General features: G+C 47.7%; 1 protein-coding gene across 1 annotated transcript; it reads left to right on the forward strand.

The window, feature by feature from the left end:
* Window positions 1-2,465: 2,465 nt before the first annotated feature.
* Window positions 2,466-10,723, forward strand: LOC308270132 (keratin, type II cytoskeletal 2 oral-like; the record flags this gene model as incomplete). Its single annotated transcript, XM_080705857.1, has 9 exons — window positions 2,466-3,017; window positions 4,030-4,250; window positions 5,791-5,851; window positions 6,782-6,877; window positions 7,408-7,572; window positions 7,671-7,796; window positions 8,415-8,635; window positions 9,915-9,949; window positions 10,368-10,723. The coding sequence occupies 9 exons, from the start codon at window positions 2,466-2,468 to the stop codon at window positions 10,721-10,723; spliced, it is 1,833 nt and encodes a 610-aa protein (XP_080561983.1).
* Between the last annotated feature and the right edge of the window lie 12,829 nt (window positions 10,724-23,552).

Consider the following 23,552-nt stretch of genomic DNA (forward strand, 5'->3'; position numbering starts at 1 on the left):
CTTCCAAATTCCATGATGACAGGCTTTCTGTTAGATTTCCTTTACTTTACTCTTATGTGACATTTTATAATTTTCAAAGGACTTTCACTAACATTGCATGCTGCAAGGCTCACTATAAACCAGTGAGGTAGGAAAGGGCTTATCAGATTAGAACACAGACTTAATGTGTTAAATCATGGCCCAAGGTTACCCAACCCAACTCCAACCTAGTGTAGGTTTCCCTCTACTGTTCTAGTGAGTGGCATTTCCTTCCCTTTCCTTCCTTCCTTCCTTCCTTCCCTTTCCTTCCTTCCTTCCTTCCTTCCCTTTCTTGGGATTGAGCTAAGGGGCATTTTACCTCTGATATACTTTTATTTTTTTATTTTGAAAAAAGGCTGTCACTAAGTTGCTGAGGGTCTTGGTAAGTTCTGGAGGCTGGCCTTGGACCTGTGATCCTCCTCTCTCAGCCTCCCAAGTACTGGGACCACATGTATGTGCCACAGCGCCTGGCCCCAGGGGCTTTTTATTCTTCACTCACACTCAGCTTCCTTTCCTCACCATCCTTAGGGCGACAAAGTCAACTTGAGAACAGCCAGGGCCAAACATAATTTATTTTTTCCATGTCACTGGATGAAGTACTAAGAGTAGCTAATTCTACAGGCCAGGCTCTACAGCAGCATTTTATATTTATTTAACTTATTTAATGCTTACAACAACCCTACGAAGTACCTGCTATTATTAGCTCCCATTTACAGTTGATAAAACTGCACACATAAAAACTAAGTAACTTGTTCAAGGTGGTGAAATTGGGGTCCAACCAGGAGGGGCAGGTTTCAGACAAGCTGTGCAGCAGAGAACTCAGAATTAGCTGCAGAGTGCTTGAAATACTCTATTCAAGGTCTTTTGTGGGTTTCAGACCAATCCTCTGCCCTTGACTGGCTTCTCCAGAAACTATGTCAGAGAGACTGAGTGCTAGCTGTCAGTTTGACTGGAATTCTGCTGACCAACCACCCACTCTGTGGGGAGTCTAGAGTCACTACTCCCGCTTCCGTCATGCCGTGCAGAGCCAACTGGTAAGTTTGCTTTTGCCATATGCGTCGTGACTGGCGTGGAGGTGGGTGCCGTTGGTCAGGTGACAGCTCAGCTCCTGGAAGTGAGAGCACCCATTCTTCCATTAGGGGTCCTCTGTCCTCCCAACCCCTGAACCAAAGAGAACACCCACGGTCTAGCCTAGGGCTTCCCAAACTCCCTGTAGCATAAGGAATACATGAAAGGTTTGTTAAAAAAATAGACTCCAAGCTCTTTCTCCACAGATTTCCATTCACAGGGCTGGGGTGGGAACTGGGCCTAGATACTTATGTGCTTGGACATCAGTTATCATCAGTTATTATGCTGGCTGTGTGCTTACCCTAAGCGAGGAGCTGGACAGTCAGCATGGGGAGGACTCAGGCCCTACCCTTGAGGAGCTCAGGAGCTGGGGGGCTCTGATGAGTGACTGGGGGCATGATGGAAACAATGCAGGTGTGGTGGAAAACCAGAAAGGGGCATGGATTCAGATGAGGAGGAAGAACGGGGAGGAGATCAAAACCTCCAGATCTGGGTTGGGGGCTCAACACAACACACATTCTGCCACCCCGAAGTGAGTGGGGTCCTTGAGCTGACTCCACCTTCCAGCTGGAGGGTGTCTACATTCTGTCCCCTCTTGCTTCTGTTGTTGGTCTAGGATGGCGGGTGCAGGGCTTGGTCTGAGACTTATGCCCTGGTCATGTCCCCTCTTCCTCTCAAGCCTCACATTCATTTACTCCGCATCATCACCCTCCCTTTCCCCAGGGCCCAGACACTTTAGTTTGTGGCTCTCAAAGAGCATTTCTCAGCTCCGTCTCCAGACTTGCTTATCTGGAGGCATTGGCTCGGTGGTGGCAGTGTGGACCCCAAGGGACTTGGTGCACCAAGAGTTGGTTGGGCACAGGTGACTTGCTGCCAGAAGACAATGCCCAGCAGTGTGAGGAGAGCTCGGCTCTCACCTGGCATCAAGGGAGGGCATTGGCCCATCTGGACGGGGCTGCCCAGCTTTCACTGCCAGTGTCGCAGCTCAGTGGCTCCTAACATCCTGGAGTCTAAAGCCAATTCATCCTGCTGGATTAGGCACCGCTTGGGTTTCCCAAGACCCTTGAGGAAATCACAGGAAGGAAGGGAGGAGAGATCCATCTTTTGTCAACAGAGGCAAGTTTGGGTGATTAAGCTAAAAAAGCAAAGCCATTTGGGTCCAGAGGATTATATCTGAGGTGTGTTGGGAACCAAGAAGTAACTTACTGCCTGTGAGGCAAACCAAACCCAGATGACTCTCAGCTAATTGCTTGCCTCTCCTCCTGCCAAGCCAATGGCATGGGATATAAAGGCCAGTCTCCTGTGTCATCCCATCCTCAGTCTTCAACCCTTGGCTCTTGCTAAGTGATCTCTCTCGCTCACCTCTGAGTTCTCGCACCATGAACAGACAAGGCTGCAGGAAACCCTTCAGCAGCGGGAGCCAGGGCTTCTCGGGCCGCTCCGCCGTGGTCTCCGGCGGCAGCAGCAGGATGAGCTGTGTGGCCCGCTCCAGGGGCGCCGGCGGAGGGGCCTGCGGCTTCCGGGGCGCAGCGGGAGGCTTCAGCAGCCACAGTTTGGGTGGCCACAAGAGCACCATCATCAGCGTGGCGGCTGGTGGCTCCCGGGCTGGCGGCTTTGGCGGAGGGCGTAGCAGCTGTGGCAGTGGCTTTGGGGGTGGCTATGGAGGCGGCTTTGGGGGTGGCTTTGGTGGTGGCAGAGGAATGGGGGGTGGCTTTGGGGGAGCTGGTGGCTTTGGGGGAGCTGGTGGCTTTGGTGGTCTGGGTGGCTTTGGCCCTGGTGGCTGCCCTGGGGGGATCCAGGAAGTGACTGTCAACCAGAGCCTCCTGCAGCCCCTCAATGTGGAGATTGATCCCCAGATCGGGCAAGTGAAGGCCCAGGAGCGGGAGCAGATCAAGACTCTCAACAACAAGTTTGCCTCCTTCATCGACAAGGTGAGTGCGAAGCCCGGAGGGACAGTGGAGGGCGCGGGCTGCCAGGGTTGGCATAGGAAGATGTCAGGGGGACCCACCAGACTCGGGGGACCTGGCTCTTGGCTGGTTCTGCCTTGCTCGATTTGGAATAGTGAGCATGCCTCTCTTGCTCTGTAGGCCCTGTTTTTCCAGCTTTGAGCTGGGAAAAGATTTCTTGGTCCTTTGGGGCTGAGATGAAGGCAAATAAAGTAAGGATCCAAACGTGCTCTTAGCTCTTTGAGGAATGGATCCTCAAACCACAAAATCAGCAAAGTTCACGTTCCATTCCCTTTGAAAAGCAATTTCTTAATCCAAACTAGCTGGTAATCAAACTCGCGTTGGTACGAATCTTGGGCTGCCCTCGGTGGTGAGGCTGGCTGATGACTTACTTTCTGGTGATGCTGTGCTTGGGCAGATGGTAAACTGAGCTGTCCATAGGAGGGGAATAAGCCCAGGAATCAAAGTGAAACCTGTGTTAGCCGCAAGGTGAGGAATTGAGCGGTCTTCCTATGTGAAATAGCTAAGGGGAAGCTAGACTTCCTTGACTATTTTCACTATCACTGTGGAGCTGAAAGAAGCTTCCATCTACCAAGAGTTTATAAGAGCTTTTTATGCTGACTTTCCTTAGCTGCCTTCAGAAGGGTTCCAGTGGTCCCAGGACAACCCTGGGTTTGGCTCTTAGCGTTGTCACTCGGTCTCCATGTCACTTTTGGCAGCTTAAGTTCTTTGAACCTGTTTCCTTATCCACAAAACGGGGTCATAACATCTCTTTACAGGTGATTGTGAGGATTAGAAACAATATTTAAAAACTAGCAGGTACAGTATAAGTACTCAGCAAATCTCAGCTCTCCTTCATCTTAATCCTCATCCCCCCAAATTCCAAAAGGCAACTGTGGGTGGAAGAACTGGGTCCATTCTCCACATTTCTGCCTTTGGGGATGGTGGCCCCACTTGCCCAACTAAAGGGGCTCCTTTGCTTCCTCCTCTGATGCAGGTGAGGTTCCTGGAACAGCAAAACAAGGTCCTGGAGACCAAGTGGGAACTGCTCCAGCAGCAGAACACGGGCTCCGGCTCCGGGCCGCAGAACCTGGCGCCTTTCTTTGAATCCTACATCAGCTTCCTGCGCAAGCAGTTGGATTCACTTGCGGGAGAGCGGGGGAACCTGGAGGGAGAGGTGAAGAGCATGCAGGATCTGGTGGAAGATTTCAAAAAGAAGTAAGGGCCCCAACAAAGCGGGGGGAGTTTTCCCTCCTGGAGGTTAGCAGGGAGGTGTGGCTCAAATGTGGGATTTCAGCTGTTCCCAACTGTACCTCCAGTCAGTACTCTTGGTTGGATCCAATGAGCGAAGTGTGACAAGGGGAGTGACAGGGTGGGGACCTGATGCTCCTATGTGGCTATTATATATGTTTTTCTTTTTTGGGGGTAGGGGTTGCTGGGGGTTGAACTCAAGGGAATTCTACCTCTGAGCTACACCCCCAGTCCTATTTTTTAACTTTTTATTTGGAAACAGGGTCTTGCTAGGTTGCCCAAGAGCCTTGCTAAATTGCCGAGGCTGGCTTCGAACCTGTGATCCTCCCATCTCAGCCTCCAAGTACTGGTATTACAGGCATGTGCCACCATCACTGGCTATATTTTTCAATCTCCCGCAGGCCCTTCTCTACCAGCTCAGATGGACAAAAGAGTCTTCCCAGAATTTAAAGCTCATTAGCACGGGAGAAATCTCACACTTTATTGTACGCAGGGGTCATCTTGGAAGCTTATGAAACATTACATATTCCTGTGTCTCAGTTCTCAATATTCAGAGTCAGTAGGTGTTGGGCGGGCCCCAGGAGCCTGAGGGCTCCCTTGGGAATTGTCCAGAGGGTCCAGGGCTACATTTTCTAAGGTGCTCTTTCAATGTTTCCTGTCCAGTCCCTGCGTCTGTAGCTTTTGTGGGTTTCAATTTGCAGTTCCCACCATCTGTGCTCTGTGAGGGGTAAACTGGGTCTTTCGGGTTGAGGGGGAGCTCCAGACATCCCCAGGGGTCAGAACTGACAGGGAGAAGTACACCTGCTCTGGGGAGACACTGCACAAGTTGGTGGCCATCCACTTGGTGGCAGGTTCCATGCTGGGACCCAGGGATCCAGTGGTAACTCAGATTCACGTTGCTCAGAAACTTTTCTGCTCCTAGAATGCTTCCTGTTCTCTGGCCTTCGTGAAATTCAATCTCATGGTGGGAGATTTTAGTCCTTTGAGGGCAGGAATACCATGGCCCTACTATATTCAGAGTCGATTCTTATCTGAAATTCCCACGAGAAGTTACTGTAATTAGGAAATAGAAACAGAGCAGAGGCAGAAACACCTGGTGGGGCAAACATCTTTTTGGTCCCCGTGTGCACTTTGTGAAGTTGATCCGGGAGCCCAGGTGAGCAGTTGGGCTTCCTGGTGTCTCTCTCACCCTGACTGCCCACACCTCAGCTCATCACTGGATGTAGAGGAGGGGAGGCAGCACCTTGAGTGCTGAGAGGTCTCTGGGGAGGACCAGCTGCATGCTTTTCAAGGCTCAGTGCAAAATGATATGCGGCACCTTTGTTTAAAAATCATTAAGAATTTCAAGATGGTGCTAGCAGGGCATTAAACCCAGTGTGAGGACCTTCTGAACCCAGTGTAAATGCCCAGGTCTCACACTCACGAATCTGCACAAGTGTGTGGGACTCTCATTTCTTTTCTGTACTTCTGAAGTGTCCTTGTCCACCTGTGTGCCTCTCTCTTCCAGGTATGAAGATGAGATCAATAAGCGAGCTACAGCAGAGAACGAGTTTGTGGGGCTCAAGAAGGTGAGTGAGTGGGCTAAGCAGACCTGGCTTCCTTTCTTCCTCCTGGAGAGAGCGGAGCCCCTGGTCTGTGCTATGGGCAGGGCTTACACTTTTCCTTACTATTTTAGAAATATTTGAGTAAGGAAGTTCTATGCATTGTGGGTGGGGCAGACATCTTTAAATCCTACCATGACTAATGGGTTGATTAGTAATGTGAACTAATTTTATGTATGGTATTTTAGTGTATTATAGCACATTTTATTTATGGTATTAATCAGGATTTCTAGCTTACATATGTTATTAACAACCTTGGTGTTATTAACAACCACAATCAACGATAGCTTATTTATATCAGTCATCATAAAGATGAAGTAGTTAAAACACCCTCATTTCTATTCAGGAGGTTGAGTTTTTGATACTATATAACCAAAGTCACATATATATTAGACAAGTGTGGTTTTCCTACCCTAAAATTACTCTGTGTCATGGGGTGTGGAGGCACACTCTTGTAATCCCAGTACTTGGGAGGCTGAGACAGGAGGATCGCAGGTTCATGGCCAGCTTCAGCTACTTAGTGAGGCCCTCTGCAACTTAGTAAGACCCTGAAGACCCTGTTTCAAAACAAAGAATAAAAAAATAGGGCTGGTGGTATAGTTCAGAAGTAGAATTCCCCTAGGTTCCATCCCCAGTCTCACACACACACACACACACACACACACACACACACACACACACACTACTGTGGCAAATATGGGTTTGTGTTTTATTGCAACACCAGGTTTGATTGGTAATGGCAATGAAAGGAAGAAAACCACCTTGATTTTCTTTCTTTTAAAAAGAAGGTGAGAAGTCACACTTAGAAAAGTTGGAGAAAAGACAAAGAGGACAGCTGAGGCTTAGAGCTGTGGGTGGGAGGGGACAGGGGTTACTAGGCTCTGACTTCTCTTTCAGGACGTGGACACAGCTTACATGAACAAGGTGGAGCTGCAGGCTAAAGTGGACAGCTTGACAGATGAGATCAACTTCCTGAGGACTCTCTATGAGATGGTGATTCTTTGATTTGCTCTAGAGATGCCTGTCAGCACCTTCCCATGGATACTTCCCAAACATTACTTTAGGGGTTAGTCAAGTGGCAAGACGCAAACCCGCAACAGGGCTCTGAACTCAGTTCTGATCCAACCAGGAAATGTTAGCCTTGCTCCCTCAAGCCTGAGTAGACTTGCCCCTAGGGCCCAGGGTTCCTCTCTGTCTAAGCCCATTTTATTTACACCTTCCCTTTGGCTCTAGTCCAGTATCACAGCCTGATTCTCCACAATAGCCCTCACTACTGCCGTCTCATGTAGACCCACACGGTAGGCTGTGCTGAATGACACTTTTAGGCTGACAACCTGGTTATATTTACATACTGCCCTTTTATTCTAGCCTTGTGGTCTGGAATTCTTTAGGCTATAGCCGGTCCTGAAATATATGCTTATTTTTCTAATTGTTCCCACTCCTTAGCCCCATCCTTGGGGTATCTCTGGTGGTCGAGGATTTCCAGCATCTCTGGGGTGAGTGATCATCCATGTTTCCTACAGGAGCTGTCCCAGATGCAGAGCCATGTTAGTGACACATCTGTGGTCCTCTCCATGGATAACAACCGGGACCTGGACTTGGATAGCATCATCGCTGAGGTCCGCGCCCAGTATGAGTGTATCGCCCAGAGGAGCAAGGCTGAGGCTGAGGCGCTGTACCAGACCAAGGTGGGAGCCCTCCCCTCATCCCTAAACTCTGGTTTTGTGTCCTGATGATCTTTATCAAGAATGTTGTAATTCATGTTGATTGTTTTCTCCTCTGCCAGCTTGGGGAACTGCAGAGCACGGCTGGCAGGCACGGGGATGACCTGAAGAACACCAAGAGTGAGATCATGGAGCTCAACAGGGCGATCCAGAGGCTGCGGGCGGAGATTGAGAACGTCAAGAAGCAGGTGGGTCTGGGCTCAATGGAGCCATCCTCAAGGTCTTCTGAGCCCTAGGGAGAGGGGCAGCACCAGCTGGGCTCCTCTGCCACATACTTTCAGGATGGACCAGCACAGTGTCTGGGAGCTTCTTTTCTTCTGGATGCTACTTCTGGATGCTGGACTTTTTGGAATACACTTTAAGGAGAAATGGTTGCCTGTTCTGGTTTGCCCAGCAAGTCTTACAATTGGAGTCTATACTTAAATACTCAGCTCTCAGCAGGATTTGCTCTCTGTGGCGCTACTTCTAACACTCTTCACATAACCTTGATGGCTGCTTTGTATCACTGGAATGGTTAAGCGAGAAAGTTTTTTCTTTTTAAGTCTTGCAAAAATGATCAGTGACTAACCAGACCATTACTATGCTTTGCCAACCTAGAAAAGCAGATCAGTGATCCTTTTCTTGATGAGTTGGAAGTCAATTTCCATGGACCAAGGTTGGATTAATTAATTGCAAAACTGACTTGTTCTGTGATAATGCTCCATTTGGATTTCTATGGATGGGGAAGGAGATCTTCTTTTAGTAATAATCAGGTGTTTATTTCCTAGTTGCTATATTAATTCATCTTCTACTTCCTTGTGCTCCAGAATGCCAACCTGCAGACATCCATCGCAGAAGCTGAGCAGCGTGGGGAGCTGGCCCTCAAGGATGCCAATGCCAAGCTCCAGGACTTGCAGGCCGCCCTGCAGAAGGCCAAGGATGACCTGGCCCGGCTGCTGCGTGACTACCAGGAGCTGATGAACGTTAAGTTGGCCCTGGACGTGGAGATTGCCACCTACTGCAAGCTGCTGGAGGGTGAGGAGTGCAGGTGAGAGGTCACTGGGCATTCTCCAGATACGATTTTAGAGTTACAGATATTATTTCTCTTTAATAATAAAGAAATGGGGTGAGGTGATGAGGGGAGGACAACTCAGACAGAGCAAGGAGTCTCCTGAACAGGAGTTAAGGATTTAGACTCACTGGTTTTCATCAGTCAACGTCATATAATCCTCTAATTTATCATGGACATCAGTACTGAAGTGAGTACTTATTTGGATCCCATGTGCAATGTGTTGGAAAAAGTGCTTTGGGTTTCAATAAAAGTTATAGACCAAGGCTGTCCATTGGAACATTCTTGATGATGAGAATGGTTTTTTATAACTCTGCTATCCAATCCAGTAGCCACTGGCCACTTGAACATTTGAAATGTGGCTAGTGCAATGGAGGAACTGAGTTTTACATTTGATTTAAATTGACTTAAGTGGTGTCTTGTGCCTAGTGGCTGCCATATTGGACAGTTCAGTATGGTTAGTGCTTAGAAAGTGGATGTCCAATGCAAAGAGAGTATCAGGAGTTGAGGGCTCTTTCTGCTGACCCTTTATCTCATGCATTCTGTGTTCAGAGCCTTTGTCCTCAGGCAGCTCCCAATCTGATAGAAGAAGTAGAACCAAAGTATGAGGAAAAGAATTTCGCATGAGTCTAGGTGGGCAGGAGTGAAAGTAGAGATGAGTGGAGGCATGGGATGAGGGAGAGTGGTCAGCAGCAGCAGGGACACAGTGACAAGGTGCACAGGCACACTCCCTGTCTGCTCAGATGTGTGACAGGTTGGCTCCACCAACAAGAACAAGGCCCAGGAAGATGGGCAGTGTGGCTGGGACATTTTAGAATTCATTACATCAACCCTGCCCCTGTCTCCTGCCAGGGCTCACTGGGAAAGGCTTCCTGGACAAGAAAGGCTGGAATAAAAATTCAGGATTGTGAAGAGAAGGGACGTGCTCAGATGGGAAAATGGTCTCACAGTGGTGAGCAGTGAGGACAGGCTAATCACATGGGGACTGGGAGTTTCCCTGGAGTACATCTTCAGAGCTAAAAGAAAGAGGGAGGGAAGATGGGATGAAGTGTGTTTGGTAAAAGTACTGGGGTTCTCAGCCCTGGATTAGCCTTCATTTCTGGGAAGTTAGAGTCATGGAAGCAGGCTTAGAATAGCTTTTTATTCTCTCAGGGGCTTGTAGGATACATGGGAAGAAGTGATTACCAAGGTAATGAATCCTGAGCTCTTTGACTACTGAATGCTGCAAAAACAAACCACATCTTCCCTTCCTTTTCAGGATGTCTGGAGAGTGTCAGAACGCTGTGAGCATTTGTAAGTAGCACATGCAAAAACCTCCCTGGGTTGTAAAACAGGCAACTGGAAACGCCCTCATGGATAGATCTGCAGGCAAGAGGGCCTGCCTTATCCAAGGAGGCCACCTTGTAGCAGCTAGAATCTTGACCATGGCCACACACTCTGCTCCTTATGCAAGCAGCCCAAAGCTCAAACCTCCGTTGATTGTGGGGTGTGTTCTAGGTTGGTGAACCAGAAATTTTGGTGCATCCTTCTGGTTCCTGTTCTTGGGCAAGGGCACTAGAAAGCCAGGATCATTCTTGTTTGTAAATCAAAGACTTAGAGAAGCTCTGCATTTTTCTCTAAGACCCCCAGCCGAGCAGGGGAGGGCTGGTGACATAATTGGGACTCCAGCCTCCCAGGACTTTTTCCTGAACCTGGCGTTCTTTTCCTGTAGCAGTGGTCAGCAGTGTCTTCAGCACAAGCAGCAGCACTGGCGGTAGCCGTGGAGGCTTCCGAGGGACCAGTGGTAGCGGCAGTGGCAGCAGTGGCTCTAGAGGTGGCAGCAGCAGCAGCAGAAGTGGCAGCAGCTATGAGGGGAGCAGCAGCAGCAACAGCAGGCACTACCAGAGCAGCAGCAGTGGTGGCAGACTGGGCAGCGGAGACAGCAGCTATGTGAGCCAGAGTGGAGCCGGCTTGAGCTCTGGTGGTGCCCAGACCTCTGCAGGCAGCGGTTACCAGGCTGGCAGTCGGGGCAGTACCAGTGTCCGCTTCTCCCAAACCACCAGCTCCTGCCAGCAGTCCTTCAAGTGATGCTCCGGGCCACATCCTCATGGCCGCCTGCTTTCCTCCCAGTGCTTCCTGCTCTGTCTGGCATCAACAGGTGCATAAGGCTCAACCTTGCTTTTCCTCAAGTTCTCAGAAGAAGCTGAACTTCTGTTTCCTCCATCCCCGAGTCCTCTCTTTGGCCAGAAATGGCTGGCTGCTAATTTGGAGCCCCTGGCTTAGGACAGCAACACCTGAGCCCAGTCTTCATCTGGGCCTTCCAGCCTGGCCTAGCCCCACTGTGGCTCATCTCCCTCATCACTCACAGGAGTCGGTGATCTGAAGTTGGCACTTCTCAGCGCTGCCTGAGGAGGGCACTATGGTGGGGCCAAGTGCTGGGGGGTAGAAGGACAACAACTTCAGCCTTCTCAGGGAGTCCTCCTTACCTCTGGGCATCCTATCCTGACTCACCTGTCTCCTTAATTCCTGAACTGTGGGTCCTTTGGTGATGAGTATGTGCACTTCCTTTCCCCAATAAACTGCATTGTATCTCACATTCTGTTTGTGCCTTTCACTTAAGGGTCCAGAGAGCAGACCTGGGCCCCAGAGGGCAGGGAAATCAGGTGAGGGTGGTTCTCTACAAGTTCTGTAGGAGGAACGAAGGACTCTTCACTTCTATCCATTGGGTTGGGTTCTTGTGATGGATCTGCCCAAGAGTATTCATGTTGTTGAAGCGGAGACATTTCCCACTCCCAAGGAAGTAAATTTCACCCATCCTCCAGGCTCTGAGCAGGACCCTGTGATCCCATATTGGAAGAAGAGGGTTCTGCCATTCATCAAGGGAGCAGATTCCACTGGGACTTCAGCTCCTTTGCTCCATCCCCACCTCAGCCAGGTACAAAACAGATTTTCCTGCAAACGTAGCTCTTGGGTTCTGAAAGAGTCAATACATAACATCCTCTCTTCCGGCCCAAGTTCTGAGCCAATTTAAAGTTAAAATGAATAAACAACTAGAGAGTCAATATTGCCTTTTTTCCCAGCAAGTGTTGGAGGATGTGACTTATACCTCGGTGGAACTGGTTTTCTGTTACAGGAGCTCAGGATTTGGCCACCTGGAAAGATGTAGCCCTGGGCCATCAAGGGCTTCCCTATGGGATCAGACCCTTTGTGGTAGATAGGATAGACCATAAGCTGGACAGCCAAACCCTAGGAGATGCAGGGGCTTTGCTCTGCACGCCAAGGTCTTCCTTCCAAACTCGCCTATCAGTTAAGAGAGAGGGTGGGAGTGTCCTTCAACCTCAACCAAGTGGTTGCTGTGAGCGTGCAGAAAATTAGTGGAAAGCTTGACTGTGGTGTCTGGGATAGGGAGGGTTTATGAAGGTGTTATTTTCCATGTTTTCGACACAAGAACGACACAAGAACATGTATGCTGATGAAATGGACCTTCCAAGTGGAATACTTGACATAGTCTAATTTTCAAAAGCCCCCAAGAGAGGTGTCTACTTTGGCAGGAGTGCTAGGATTACAGAATACAATTTTCCTGTGTTTTCAGAAAAAAATAGGTGCCTGGAAGGTCAAGATATATTTCTCATACATACTTAATATTAATAAGGAACCACAGAACAAGATCAGTCTTTCCAAGATGCATTTGGTTATCACAAAAAGAAGCCTCTCCCAGCCTACTGGGCCCGTGATGTTCAGAAAGGTCCTTGGTGATGAAGGTTGTTTTGGGCAGCTGGCTTGATAGATGTTTAGTTCAATTAAGTCACCACTAAATCACTGCTTAAGCACAGTCGCTGGCTTTCTTTTTCCTACTTGATAGTCCAGAACAAGTCTCTCTCTACCCCTTCCTCTTTTTGTGGAACTAGGGATTGAACCCAGGGGCATCTACCTCCAAGATATACTCCCAGTCCTATTTAGTATTTTTTATTTTGAAATAAGGTTTTGCTAGGTTGATGAGAGTCTCACCAGTTGCTAAGGCTGTCCTTGAACCGATGACCCTCCTGTCTCAGCCTCTCAAGTACTGGGATTACAGGGGAGCACAACCATGCCCAGCTCAGAAACATCTCTTTAAATGCCAGAAAGTGTGAATGTGAGCAGCCTGTCACACTGTCATCAGTCAGTTCATCTTTATGGTGCTTTAATTTTGTGAAAGTTGCCATGTTGAATTCAGCAATTCGCTCTAGCAGCTGTTCTTCAATATATTTTTCTACCAAAGAAAGCTATTTATTAAAAATTGGTGTGTAGGTAATCCTAGTACTTGGGAGGCTGAGACAGGAGGATCATGGGTTCATGGCCAGCCTCAGCTACTTAGTGAGGCCCTCTGCAACTTAGCGAGACCCTGTTTCAAAATAAATAGTTAAAAATAGGGCTGGAAGTGTAGCTTGAAGGTAGAATGCACCTGGCTTCAATCCACAGGAACACACACACACACACACACACACACACACACACACACACTGGTATGTAGGTGAACTTGTTCTCCTCTGTGTCTTTGAACTCTTGGTAGTATTTCCCATGAAATTTCTCTGCAGTTCCTGGAACTTGCTATGCACGATGGTCTTATGGACATCATTCATGGGTTCTATGGACCCAACCGCAGCATCAACATCAGCTTTAGAAGTGGAAGAGAGTGGACAGCACAAAGCTCTCTTCCTCTGGGGCTTCTATCACCTATACCACTGTGTTCATCTGTGATTGGGCTGACAGCTTACAGCCAGCCTGGGGTACAGGCCGCTGCCTGCTCATGGTGTAGCAGAGCCTGTGCCTATGTGCACATGGTTCACCAGTCATCAAGTTGGTTTGGCCCTAGTTACTGACTTGGCACTAACACTTACACACACCACCTTGGCCAAGTTCATCATTCTTAATGACAGGCCCCTGAAGATGTCAGACTGCCAAGACAAGATGAGATGATGGGCTAGTAGGGGCTAAGAAAGTGTGGGAAGTGTGAGGTGAGATTCAAAGCCTTCTAATCAGTTGGGCATTGTTTCCCACCAATTGGATTGATTGCATTTCTCGTATGTCTACCATGGGCTTCATACACAGGTGGGCATTTTCAGCAGAAAGGGAAACCATCCCTAAAAATGACAGATGACTTAGTCTGTTTATCACGTCCCTATCCTGGGCTCATGTCCTGGGCTTGGTGTTGAAGTGGAGGGTACAGAGGATATAACCAGGCCCTGTTGGAATCTGGTGATATGTCTGTGATCTTGTCCATGAATAACAACTGTTATGTGGGCCTGGACAGTTTCCTTACCAAAGTCAAGGTCAAGTATGAGAAAACTATCCAAAAGAGCAAGGCTGAGGCCCAGGCTCTGTACTAGACCAAAATAAAAAAGAACCTGGCCTCCACAAACTTTTCTCAGGGCCTCTGCCTCTTCACCTCCAGCCTCTCCTAGCACTGTCCTAGAGAATACATAAAAATTTATCCACAACTTCCTATAACATTGTGAGAAAATTTCCCACAAAATTGCTATCTTTATTGTACTTTTAATTATCATCTGATGTTTTAAGGACAACCATGCATTCCAGTCAAGTGGTTCTTTCTACTCTTAATGCTGGTGGGTTTCGTGTGGCATTAGGACTTTCTGCATTGCTTGCAATTCCCTTCCCTCTTTTGTATATGTGTGTTTGAGGGCCAGAGGTAATCTCTCCATACCTGCTTTCCATGTTTGCCCTCTACCTCCCACTTTAGTTCAGGGAGTTGCACACCCCCACCAGCAGGCAGGATGATGACTTGAAGAACACCAAGAGTGAGACTGTGGAGCTCAGTGGGATGAGCCAGAGGCTGCAGGTGGGGGTGGCTCCCACAGCCTGGAATTAAAACTCTGATGCCAACAGGATACCTGGACCTGGCAGGTGGGGCAGACTCAGGCTCCTGGACTGTTATTAGTGGGGTTTGCCAAGTGATATACAGAGAAAGGGCTTCTTGTTACCTTCATCCCACCTATTTAGTATTTTCTTTCAACCCAGTAGGCACAGCTCCCAAGACTCCGTGAACTAAGTGGGGCTGAGTTTCTGGGATTTCAGATCATGAGCTATCCCTCCTCAGGAGGTTGAGAATACGTGATCACTCTCTCTAGGCAAAGGTTCAAATGACCATGGACTTTTCCCGGCATGGTATAATTACATGGATATGAATGCTGTGGGCAGAAGTTAGCCACAGAGTACACAATGCCTTAACGAGGTAGGTAAGCTCATCCTCACTTTACAGATGAGGTAAAGGAGACATAGGGAGATAAAGTTTGCAGTGGGCAAGGATTACAACATGGGTAGTAGGGCCCCAGGATCCATGCTTGTGACTCCCACGCTATACTAATAACACATGTGTAGCTTTGTTTCTTCGTGATCTGGTGGAGGAGAGGGGTCTCTGGTCTTTGATGGCAGAGGCCTACTCAGCTCTACACACCCAATCCTTACAGCATTGCTCTGTCCTTGGTGCTGAAATTTGGTCCAGGAGTGGGGCGGGATGGCGTGTGGCAAGAACGGATACTGCCATTGCTGCTCCGCCCCCACCCCAGCTTCTTCCAGTCCTCGTTTTATCTCCAATTATTTGCATTTGGGCTCAGAGATTTCCTAAGATCAAATAAACATTTGATTCAAGGCCCAGATTTAAAACAAGCCTAGAATTTGAACACTTGATTGTGTTCCCTGTAAAAATCAAGATAAAACATATGTCTCTCTCTTTCAAAGTTTTTATAAGCAATAAAACCTAAGTGTATTTGTGTGTTTTATTTTTGCTTCTGCCCTGGGGAGTACTGTAATTAGTGACTGGAATATTTTCTTCCTCTCCTGATGTGGATTATTATTTTTAATTTAACTTCCTTACTAAAGGGGTCAGAGGAATATAAAACAAAGAAACTAAAAAAGCTAATTTTTTTTGGTGGTACTGGGGTTCCTAGAAACCCTTCTACCTCCGGGCTACCCTCCCAGACCTATTTTATATTTTTATTTGGAAACAGGTTCTTGTAAACCAGCGAGGGTAGCTTTGAACCTGCGCATTCCTCCTGTCTCCACCTCCCAAGCACGGGGATTACAAGCGTGCACCACCATGCCCAGCTTAATTTTCTCTTGACTAAGACTAAATATCACGCTGAACAACATTAGAAACTAAGCCCTCCTGGAGGGAGAGATTGAAATAAAACTTAGCAATTGTTATTAATTTGTTAATAAAGTATCTTCTTCACAGGGACGTTTTATTTCAAGGAATAAATGAAGCAATATATTTAAGTAGCATTTTATAAAATATCAATGTTGTAGTACATGTATGAAAATTTTATGTTGTACTACATATACCATGTCAGGTAAGTGATGTACCAAACAGAAAATGTGTGCTCTATAAGCACTTGTAGACTGATGGACTCATTAAGTGATTTTATGCATGTTAGAGCTTGGCACAGCTCCTATGATAGTATAAGTAGTTAATAAGTGGAACTTATTAACATCTAGGAGATAGTAACCTTCTAGGGTTACTAGTGTTAATTAAATTCTGAGGGATCAGAGTCACAAGGCTGGAAATAACCTCAGATGTTATCTCTCCCTTCTGAAGTGTCCTTCTCATAAAGGACCTTCCCTTTATTCCCTCTCTAAAACAGCATCCACAATGCAGCCCACACTCCCAAGGTGGCAACTTCTCTCTCCCACAGAGAATGGTAAATCCTTGTGTAGTCCACCACTCATTGGTTCAGGTTTTCCCCTATGTGATCATAGGAAGCAATCCTAAATCCCCTGTGCATGAGTCTACAAAGGCCTGAGGGTAATTTTCCCTTCACCAGATTCTTTCTCTGAGCGGACACTTGTCTTTCATCTTTTTTTCTGGGTACCCATGCCATTCTGGGTATTCTCCCATAGTTTCCAGGGCTCCCAGAAAACCAGCCCTCCAGGCTAGGCCTGGCTAGTCCAGGAAGGGGGTGCACCTGGCACTTCTCTTTGTGAATCTTCTTGCCTTGCCTATGATGTTGGCATCCCTGTCCTGCTGCTTACTCACCCCGAGCTGATGCCACTTGACACAAGCCACTATGAAACAGTCTTTCATGAGGCTCTCTCCCTGTACAGCTGTTTTGTTTGAATGTACATGCAGGGTTTTACATTAATCTCTGCGAAATCTTAGTTTTGGTTCAAGCTCCAAACCATCAAACTTTTTTGGATTCAGACCCTGCTATCTAACTAACTTGTTGTTCTTACTGGGTTCTTGTTGGTTACACATTTGACCTATGTCCAAAGATGTCCTCACTTGAGTGCCTCAAAAACACTCCCCTGCAATTTAGAGGAAAAGCTGCTTATTTGTAATGGGGATGACTCAAGATTCAAACTATAGCATACAATAATAAAATAGCTTATTACTAATGATTATTTCACTGATATTAAGTTACATTAATTAAGAAGGACATAGTTAAGTCTAGCAAGTGCTGGCTCAGTACCTGGCCCCGTGCTAGATGCTGGTGCTATAGCTGTGCACCGAGTCACAGTCCTCATGCTCATGGAGTCTGCTGCCAGGGTTAGCAGACAGCCTTAGTGGTGGCAGCAGCCACAGAGATAGGCCCTTGGTCATAGCAGGACTGAGTGGGGGCTGAGAGAGAAACACCCAGGGTTGCTCTCTGGAAGTTTACATCCCCACAGACTGGAAGGGACCTCACTGTAGCACTGACTGAGGAAGCTGTGGGAGGGGGCTCAGGCCTCAGTGTGGGAGAATGGGAGAGAGATGGGAGCAAATCAGAGAGCTGAGAGTGGGGAGCAGGAGGGTGGAGGACACTGTCCCATCCATGTCTCTTTGGGTTCAGAGGAGCACGGGCTCTTTCCCCATCACCTGGGTCAGCCCTGACATCCTGCATGTTTGTGCTGGTGCTGAGGAGGGCTGGGAGGCTCAGTGGGGCCTGATGACCAAGAGAGAGTTCTGCTTGGCTTACTCACTTTCCCAGTTTAGAGCAGCAGGGCAAAGTGGAGTGGCTGGATCCTCCTCCAGCACAGCCCAGCATGGTCCCACAGCTGTGCTGACCTGGCTGTCCCTCTGTGGGTCTGATGAGGAGGAGAATGAGCCACGGGAGCTGGGGGTAACTTTGTGCTTCTTTTAAAAAACATATTAAGCTGGGTGTGGTGGCGCACGCTTGTAATCCCAGCGTTTGGGAGGCTGAGACTGGAGGATTGTGGTTTGTGGTTCAGTTTCAGCTACTTAGTGAGGCCCTTTGCAACTCAGTGAGACCAGTTTCAAAATAAGGAATAAAAAATAGGGCTGGAGATATAGCTCGGAGGTGGAATGCCCCTGGGTTCCATCTCCAGTACCGCAACAATTTTTTTTAGTACTTTAATTAGTGCAGTTCAATTCTACATCATAGTGAGGCTCCATGTTACACAGGCCTACACGCACACAGCTTTTGATGCATTTTCTTCTGCATCCTAACCTGTTCCTTTCCAGTACATATTAGTGAGATTGACAGTAATACCTTCATATATTGCCATAATATTATTTGAAGTGTTTCTTTTCTCAATAATTTTTTCCCCTCCCTGACTTTCTCCCAATTACCTTCTAGGAGGTGAGCTTGGACTGGGGCCGGCTGGGTGGGGCATGGCCAAAGCTAGGTTGGAGAGTGCTCCTCAGAAGACAGGCCCAATTCCCAGTGTGCCCCGGGACTTCTTGGGACTGTCTCAGCACCTGCTGTCCTCTCTAGTGTCACGAGACCCATGTCCAAGAGGCCTGGGCTATGGGGATGGGAGTGATGTGATGTGGAGTGTCCCTCAGAGCCTGGGATAGTTCCAGGAGCACCTCCACATGTGGGACGGGGCATCCACGTCCCTTTGGAGGGCCTGTCACTGGACCCTTAGCTCTTTCAAAGGAAGAAGGTCAGCTTCCCCTTTCTCCCTTCCCTGTGTCTGAGCTACTTCCAGGGACTCTAAGGGCTCAGCAGTTTCCAAACCACTTGGAATGCTCTGGAATGTAATTTGGGTTTCTTCCTGGAATGAGATATTAGCATCAAACGTAGTAACTGTTTAGTTCCTGAGTCCTATTTTCAAGCTGCTTTAAACCTGGGATAGTTTAGTGACCAGAATAATAGTAGTTTCCACTTCCCTTCATAAAAGTTGTAATTATCGACAAGGGTGCATTTTAAACAAGTGAGAATATGCTAATTGTTATTCTCCTTCCCAAGGAAGCAGCTACTTCCTACATGGTCAAAGTGCACCTGGAGTCAGCGAGATCAACTTCCCGAAGCTGCTCTTTGAGGAGGTTATGAGCCTTTCCATTGATTTCCTCATGGATTTTTTTGGTGGTACTGGGGTTCCTGGCAGCCCTTCTACCTCCGGGCTACACTCCCAGACCTATTTTATACCTTTATTTGGAAACAGGGTCTCTTAAGCCAGCGCGGCTGGCTTTAAACCTGCGCGATCCTTCTGTCTCTGCCTCCCAAGCGCGGGGATTACAAGCGTGCGCCACCATGCCCGGCTTCCTCATGGATTTAAGATATGGTGGATATGTCCAAATCTTGTATTTTTTTGTTCTTTGCTTTAAAAAAATTTTTTTTAACCTCCATGGTTACCATACCTTTTACGCGGATTCTGGGACCTCTGAAACTGTCCATCAAATATCTAACCCTTCTTCTACTTTTCCTCATTGTTTCTATGTCCCATGTCTCTGATCATCAGCACCTATGGATGACAATCTGAGTCTCCGCCCCATCCAAAGAGTCTGAATTCCCGTAGCAAAGTTAGTGGGCAGAGGTCTTTTCCTCCCTTACACCACTGACTAAGATTTTTTTTTTTTTTTTGCCTACATCTTGCTCATTCCTTTTTTTGGTGGGTTGTGTTTGGGGATTGAGCCCAGGGGTGTTTTACCTCTGAGCTAGACCCTCAGCCCTATTTTAGTTTATTATTTTGAAACACGGTCTTGCTAAGTTGTAGATAATGTTCTTGAACCTGTAATCCTCCAGTCTCAGCTTCCCAAGTACCGGGATTACACCCGGACATCATTCTGTTTTTTAATGGCATCAATAAAAAGCTAGCTGTGGGGCTTTATGGTGGGGGCCTGCCATTGGCTGTGAATCAAACTGGCTTTGTGTCTGCTGCAGAAGTACAAGAAGCTCCGGTCAGAATCTAATGACATGTCCTTTATCCTGTCCATGGTCAACAACTGGCACCTGGGCCTGGTTGACAGCACCATTGCCGAGGTCAAGGCTCGCTAGGAAGAGATCACTTAGCAGACCAAGCCTGAGGCTGGGACCCTGTACCAGACCAAGTGGGTGGGCTGGGCCTCCTGGAAGAGACAGTTTTCTCCTGGGCCCTTCATTTCTGCCAAACTTTCTTGCCCAGGTCCCAAGTTCCGATATCCAGGGACTTTTTGAAAACTAGCTAACAGACACACAGGCCTCCCAGGACCTCCAGACTCCTGGGAAGGCTTCATGTGATAATGTGATCACTTGGGTGATCAGTAAGAGCTTGAAAAATTATAGCTATTATTACCATAGTTTTTGTCAACCCCATTAGGGATAGAGTTAGTCCACAGAATACCCCATGCTAATTGAAACAAGTGTCCCTCTGGGCAAGTGCAGCAATGTGAGCCACAGCTCAGCAAGTAGTGTGGGCTGGGCTTCTACCCCCACTTGATTTCTTGGTCCAAAGTGGAGGCTCTGACAATTATCATCACTACCACTACCACCTCCATTACCACCACCATCACCACCACCACCACCACCACCAGTACCACCATCACCACCATCACTACCACCACCAGCAGCACCACCACCACCATCAACACCACCACCACCACCACTATCACCATCACCACCACCACCATCACCACCACCATTATCACCATCATCACCACCACCATTACCACCACCACCACCACCATCACCACCACCACCTCTATTACCATCTTCTTCCTCATCATTGGCATCATCAACTGAACAAACTGACAAGCAGAGCAAACCCAGCAGCAGCTTCCCATTCCTGTAGGGCTTTCTCAAGGGCTTTCTTTCCAGATGTGTTTTTGAGGAGCACCGTATTTGAGCATGGGTCAGATCTCCTGTTTTTCTTGTTGAGTCCCCCCCCGACTTTCCTGGTTGATAATTTCTTCTTCCTTTCTTCTCCTAGTTTGAGGAGCTGGAGACCACAGTTGTCAGGCACAACAATGGTTTGGAGAATACCAAGATAGAAAAAGGTGGAGATCAGCAGGATGGTCCAGAGGCTTCAGGTGGAGAGAGAGCATCAGGAAGCAGGTGTCCCTCAGCAGAGGAGCAGGGAAACTGGGGTCTGGCTGCTGGGCAGACTCTACATTTTTGAGATTGGCCATTGTCTATAGAATACTCCCTCTTATATCAAGCTTGCTATCTGATAGTGTGCTGGTAAAGAGGGGCAATAAAGCTCAGATAAAGACCCTACTCCTATTATTCCTCACCATTCACCCACACAAATATATAGTGGTCTTAGAGCATTCCTCCTCCTCCACCTGGGATGGCACCACAGGTCTCTGGATGGCAATTAGATGGTCCAGGTGATCCGGTCATTCTGCTACTCCGTCATCCACTCGTTCTCAAACACCTTTCAGTAATCACACTGTGGCAACTTGAATGTCCTTCTCCATGGGACAGGCAACTGTCTCTAATCATACTCCTAGCCTTTTTTAGAACACAGAATATTACTCTTATTATAAAGTTGCTCCCATTATAGGAATTAGTCCATCTGAATTAAAGCAAACAGGAGCTGTAAAAAAAATGAAGATGCAAAGTCAGGTACAGTGGTATGCACCTGTAATCCCAGTGCTTGGGAGGCTGAGGCAGGCAGGAGGATTGCAGGTTCAAGGCCAGCCTCAGCAGTTTAGGGAGATCCTATGAGAACATAAAAAATAAAAAGGCTAGGCCGGGCATGGTGGCGCACGCTTGTAATCCCCGCGTTTGGGAGGCTGAGACAGGAGGATCGCGCAGGTTCAAAGCCAGCCGCGCGTGCTGGCTTAGGAGACCCTGTTTCCAAATAAAAATGTAAAAATAGGTCTGGGAGTGTAGCCCAGAAGTAGAAGGGCTTCCAGGAACCCCAGTACCACCAAAAAAATATATAAAAATAAAAAGGCTGGGGATGTAGCTCAGAAGCAGAACACCCCTGGGTTCAATTCCCAGTAACCCCCTTCCTCTCAATATAGGTGCCTGGGCCACACTACCTGAGATTCTGATTTAAGTATCTCAGAAGTGGGGCTTGACACTCTGGAGTTTTAAAAGTTCATGTGCACACATCTATCAACTAAGGAGTGGAGCAAAGTACAGAGTACAGAGAGACCGTCAAAACCACTCTTAGCTACGCCTTCAGTGCCTTCCCCATAAGCTCTCTTTCTCCTCCATGCTTCCTTTTCTAAAGACATATATATATCCCCACAAATGCTCTCCTATCACATTTGAAAATATCCCTCTCTGCCACGGGTGCCTTTCTTGCATTGTCCATCCTGTGCATCCTACTCCTAGCATCCCTCAGCACTCCCCTCAAGACATCTCTGCAATGCCTTCCAAGGCCTTTCTTCCTTTCATGTCCATGGTGCTTTGCTTGGTTTGAGGTCAGTAACACACAGTGTGCTATAAGGAGTTGTTTACATGCCTGAGCTGTGGGTTCCTCCAGCCCATGGACCATGTTTGTTCATCATTATTTATTTGGGGAAGCCTGGTTCTGGTACAAGCAGGTACACAACAAATGATGGCTAGGTGAAGGAATAAATGTTTAGAGAGAAAACTGAATGGATATTGGCCAGTGCTGTACTTCTGGGAGGGAATGAAGTCCTAGGAGAAACATTGGACACTCCCTCCTGGATCTTCTGAGCAGTGCTCTGAGGGACCTCTCATGCCTGGCCCTCAAGTCTCCCTCCAATTTTCATTTCTCTTGGCAGAGAGGGAGCCAGTGGGTAGGTTGGGAAGTATCCACCTTCTGACTGCATCTGTTTTCAAACCTAGTTTGTGCTTAATTTTTCTGTCAGTTTCACTTGGGGCCACAGGTTGCATAAAATTGTTTTGTCTGAGTCACAAGGAAGATTATGCCTGTGTGTGGAGTGTTTGCACATTTTTTTGTCAGATTAAATAAGTGAAAGGGCTTTAAATAAGTTGAGGATACTCCACAAATGTCAAGTACTATTAAGTGTTGGCATGAAAGCTCACGAGCCTGTGACTTGGATTTTTTGGAAACCAAGACTTTCCTGAGTATGAAGTATATGTGCCAGGTGTGGGACCTGCCTACCAAAGGCTTCCATTTTGGTTGAAGGGAAGTGCTGTCTTCAGTTGACTTATGGGCACAGTAGAGGAAATGGGTGACCCAGGATTTGGAGGACAGGAGAGAGAGTTCAATGACCAGGCTGGTTGTATATGGCATCATGGCAAGTGCCGCAGACTGGCTCAATCGAAATTACCGTGAGTCCACTCACGATTGAATAATCTCAGAAAACGATGAGCGAGGATTCAGGTGCTGTTCTGCAGCCGCTTATCTGCAGTGATTCTTTCCCCTCTAGGAAATAAATTTCTTTAAGTTCCTATTTACGGCGCTTCTGGAAAGAATCTGACATGGACAAAAGCTTCTTGAGCTATTGACACTTTATTACAAGAACCCAGAAAAATCTATACCCTTCACCAGTGAGGTTAATAATAAGAGAAAAGAGAGGGGAGTGCAATCACTGCAAAACAATAGTGAATGACATGTAAACAAAGGTAAAAAAAAAACTAGTCTGGCATTCAAGAGATTAGCTCGGATCTTCTCTGGATCTTGCAGACAGGCAGTTCCAAAGGGCAACTTCCAGAAGAAACAGGCATGCCCAGGGCTTGGAGGCCTCTCATGGAATCTTCTTTAACTTTTTTGGACTTTCCATCTTTAGGGCTTAGTCTATATGGCAGGCATGGGGAGATGTGGCGATCCAGGTGGA

The sequence above is a fragment of the Muscardinus avellanarius genome (genome assembly GCF_963383645.1).
Source record: "Muscardinus avellanarius genome assembly, chromosome: 11".
NCBI lineage: Eukaryota > Metazoa > Chordata > Mammalia > Rodentia > Gliridae > Muscardinus > Muscardinus avellanarius.